Below are 4660 nucleotides of genomic sequence, written 5' to 3'. Positions count from 1 at the left end.
TGAATATTCGCGTAGTTGCATATTATTACTAGCAAGTTTACTAACTGGTAGTCTGATACACATCAAGTCACTGTTTGGGAAAAAATCTGGGGAAAAAATTAAGTTTTGTACTAGCATTTTTCAAATATAAAAAGAAAGTAACCATTCCGCTATATGCTACATCCCACGACCGATTACTCAATACTCACTTTGCAAATATTCAAATTTGTTCGAGGAGATTTAACATTGAGTTGTTTTATTATATGGTTTAGAAGATAAATATATATATATATACACATATAATTCATTCGTCAGGTTTAATTGTTCTCTTGAGCATGCTCTTGCCTGCAGAACATAGTTCCCGGTTTCCGGTTTCCGGTATGTTTTATCAGCAACCTGTTCAATCAGGGCAGTGTAGCTCCTCGAGCTCGATTCATTAAATAGTCAATCGGCTCCGTAATGATCGAGCCGAGCTTGAGCTATTTGAATTCTTTACCCTCAAATGAAATCCTTCACAAAAGAATAAGAATTAGGTCAGCCATTCTCACTAACTTGTGACATTCATATGCAAACCTGTAAAAACCTTGGCTTTCAGTTTTCAGATATTTATACCATTCATTTGGAAAAAAAGGAAACCTCAGTCGGACAATTTCAAGCTTTGGTGGTGCTCAGGGAGAGAAGATTCACCTCACGTAGTAATCCTCTCAGAACCATTACCACATAGATCCCTGGTTGTACTAGCAGACGCCTTCACGAAGAACACGATTACTTCAACAGTAAACAAGATTTATAAACATGTCAAGTTTAATCAAATCAAACCATGAAAAATACAACAAATAAACTTAAAACACCATAATATACTAAAACCTGCATATACAACCATACTAACTTCAAGCTAACTAGCAGAGTACCCTTTGTCAGCAAATACACCCAGACTCTTTGCTCAACAATTGAGCAGCATTCTAAAATCCGCAACTGTCAAGGCTCTCAACCACAATCCTTGACAACATAATTAACATTTTTGATGATTGTCAAAGCTAAATAGAACAACAAGCTTTATTAATATGCGAAATAAGTTTTATCACAAACCCTAAACATATCCTTAAGTTAGTTAACATTTAACAATTACACAACCATAGACCAACTACATTAACAACTAAAACAACTACCATAACCGAAACAACATAATTAATATATACAAAACATCGAAAATTCATGGAACCACTTCCATCACCTCAATCCTCACCAGCACCACCAACACTCCTCCCCGAGTAAACATAACAACCGCCTTCATTATCCGAACCAAACTCCTCTACATTCCTATTCCCTATCCTACTTCGCATTTCCAAAACTAAAACTCTTCTCCGCATATCCTCCAACTCACTCTCCATCGAAACCAACCTCTCCTTCAACGACATACTCTCTTCCTCAACTCTACCTACACAACTATCTCGATTATCGATTTCTCGGCTCGGATAAATCATTTCAAACCTACTCAAATCATGATCAAGCCTCCTCTCAACCTCAACATCACTCTCACTACTTCCGCAACCACGATCACCTTCCTCACCATTTCCCCCCAATTCTCTCAACCTAATTAACCCACTCATCGTTCCGTAACCGTTCACTCCCCACTCTTCTTTCGCCGTATCAACCACCACCTCCCTCGTCGGCGAAAACTCCGGCGTCGGCAAAACCGCCGGCGTAACCGGACACGGCGACACCGGAAAAGCGATTCCTCCCGATTTTTTAGCGCGGATGAGAAACGACGTCGTGTTGCGCGGCGCGTATGGCACGAACCGCCGGCCGGATTTGTTTTTCCGGCGAGAATTAGAGTACTTGTAGATGTTAGTGACGCCAAGAGGATCATTTCGATGAGTTTTGGTGTAGTAATTAGGGTTTGTGGAGGTGAAATTTTTGAAATTAGGGTTTTTTGAGTGTAATTTAGGTGGCCAAGGTGAATAATTGTGATTCAACATCTGAGATTTAGTGTTAATTATTAATTGATTTATGTAAATTGAGATTTTAAATAAGCCCTAATTCTGATAGATAGATAGATAGATATACAGATCCGTATGTAATGAGGAAATGAAATTTGGTAAGAAATGAAGTGGTGGGTATGGAGTTGGGGAGGAGAGAGAGACATAGAGCGAGAGAGATGCAAGGGAGATTCACGTGAGCATCACGTGATTAACGTAACACAAGAGATAAGATTGTGAAATCCACAAGTCTACAACGCCGTTCGAATATTTTTAAGGTCACTCAGTTTAATGGAGAATTTCGAGGCTGAATGAAATTATATTTATGATTTTGACTCGAGTTTTGTCGAATTTGAAGCAAGTTTTTCCTTTAATGTTTAAACAATTTTATGAAAAAATTATAATTAAAATTCGAGTCTAAATTTTTTTTTTTGAATAATTAGGCATGAATATTTTATGAATGAGTTTTTATTTTTAATAAATTTTACAAGCGAATTAAACCGAGAAAATAGAGTAAGAGATAAATTTTTAATATTTAAGTTATTTAATAACGATCACTCTAAAATAGTGTTTGGCAAGCAAAAACATGTACTCCCTCTGTTCCGTTAAACGTTTCCTCTTTTGACTTTCGGTACTCTTTACGGTAAGCGATTGACTAATAATTTATGTCGAATCTATAATATCAAACATAGACATGAGTGGTCTCGCTGGATTTGTATTTATCAGTATTTTAATAGAGTGAAATTTTTATATTTAATACTAATATAAATTTAAAGATATTAACAATCAAAAGTATGTATTGGCAAACGTGTCCAAGATAAATAGGAAAAGTTTTTAGGGACGGAGGGAGTAATATTGTTCATGGGGAGAAAATTTGATGAGGGTGAACAAGTTACTTCGTAAAAATCGTAAAGTTCAAGTTTATGACAAGAATACAAACTTAGTAACTTGCCAGCTATTATTTGCTTCGCGAACTTGGTCTACGGTACGTTTATTTTTAGTTATCTTCATGAGTAAAAAACGAGACTGATATTGATAAAAACGGACTATTTCTAAAATGTGCTTTTCTTGTCCAGATTATATCATGTTCCGTAAATTTAATAGTAGCAAATATGAGTTGGAAGAAGAATAGATATAAGATACACAGTGTTATTTCTAAAATTAAAAAACTAGATTAAAAATAGTGAGAGAAAAAATTAGTAAGCCCAAAACTAGGATAACCAAACCACCCCAGCATGACATTGAATTCCTATAAGTTCCTTTGTAATTTGAAATGACATACTTATAAATTACTTATCAGATATTTTAAACTAACCCAAAGAAATTGCAGAATCGAAAGGAACGCAAGTAAAAAAGCAATGGCTGCAGAAAATGCAATTGCATCAGCCCCTGATACACAGCTCTTTATGCTATTCTCGGATCTTCTCCAGCAGGTGGAAGAATTGAACAACCATGAAGAAGTTGAATTACGAGCCAAAATTGAAGCGCTTGGATTAGAGGTTACGAAAGTTCCTTCCAAGTCGAAAAAGAATTTTGACGACCAAGAAATAGCAAAGGAGTTGGATCAACTATCTGCAAAACTTGATGATGTTGATGAGATGATGTCCTCCGCGATAGTTGCAGATCCTCAGCTGAACTTCTTTCTTAGTAATATACCAGTTATCGTGGAATCTTCAGATAAAAGGCGCAACTTGACAGAATCACTTGAAGATGACAATCTATCTCAAAGTGAGGACAATGAGGCTCCATGCTAATATTGCAATCAATACAATTCAGTTGATAAGATAATGTTAATTCCTTCTCATGATTCTAATGTACATTTTTATAATTGACTCAGTATAGTCATTCTTCTATTCACATTTCACGAAAACTTTATTTACAAATCAATGGATTTCTTACCCCATTCATTAGATTTTAAGCTGTAAGGGTGACATTTGTTGTGAGGTATATCATTGAAAATTTATCAAGTCTTCTTCCCCGCTTAAATTTCTATTTTGTTTGAGAAATACAAATTCACCGATATATCTTATTATTCTTATGATTTGGGCAGATAAAAGATCTCACCAATTTCGCATTACTAGTAATCAAAATCCATGGAGGTTAGACTGAAGATGAGCAAAAGCATAGTTTAAATAAGACAGAAGAATGATGTAATAGTTTCAAGAAAATACAGACTGAATCAGTAAAAAAAGGAAATGAGGATTGAAATTTTCGACTTAAAAGACTACTGCATAGAATTTTAAAATTTGTGAAATGAGCGCTATTTTGTACTCGCAAGTTCCGGTTCATTTAGAATGATATTTTCATTAAACTGATTAGGTAATTTTTTTCCGTTAGAAACACAAATGTATTCAAATTTCAGTGCTTTGCAGAAGCTTCCTGAATCAGCATATAGAGTATTGCAGTGCTGGTGTCTCCAATTTTTTTTTAAACCTAAGCATTCCGGGTGTTCTCCATTCGCAATACGTAATCCATAGCAGACATGCACATGTAGTGCATTTCAAAAAAGGCTTAAGCTTTACAAGTGATCATCTTTGATCAAACATCAAAGCGAAAATACAATTAAAAAAAATGATTTTATAACAATATTGCTATGAGCTTCTTCCATCGAATAAAACAATGCTAGATGAATAATTCTCAATTAGATATGAGAAATGCTTGAGGCAACAAAAGGGCCACAGAATTCTCTGTGTTCAATTATG

The 4660-nt window shown here is 35.1% G+C and overlaps 1 protein-coding gene across 1 annotated transcript; it reads left to right on the top strand.

Moving 5' to 3' along the window:
* The first annotated feature begins 3316 nt into the window (after positions 1-3316).
* LOC141660266 (uncharacterized) lies at positions 3317-3712 on the top strand. The gene has a single exon (XM_074467233.1). The coding sequence runs from the start codon at positions 3317-3319 to the stop codon at positions 3710-3712; it is 396 nt and encodes a 131-aa protein (XP_074323334.1).
* The last annotated feature ends 948 nt before the right edge of the window (positions 3713-4660 follow it).

Source organism: Apium graveolens, chromosome 5 (genome assembly GCF_009905375.1).
Source record: "Apium graveolens cultivar Ventura chromosome 5, ASM990537v1, whole genome shotgun sequence".
Taxonomy (NCBI): domain Eukaryota; kingdom Viridiplantae; phylum Streptophyta; class Magnoliopsida; order Apiales; family Apiaceae; genus Apium; species Apium graveolens.
The sequence above is the reverse complement of the archived record's forward strand: the minus strand, read 5'-3'. Positions and strand labels throughout refer to the sequence as shown.

Excerpts from the sequence above, each read along its gene's own strand:
- LOC141660266 (XM_074467233.1), top strand. The coding sequence starts at position 3,317 with ATGGCTGCAGAAAATGCAATTGCATCAGCCCCTGATACACAGCTCTTT.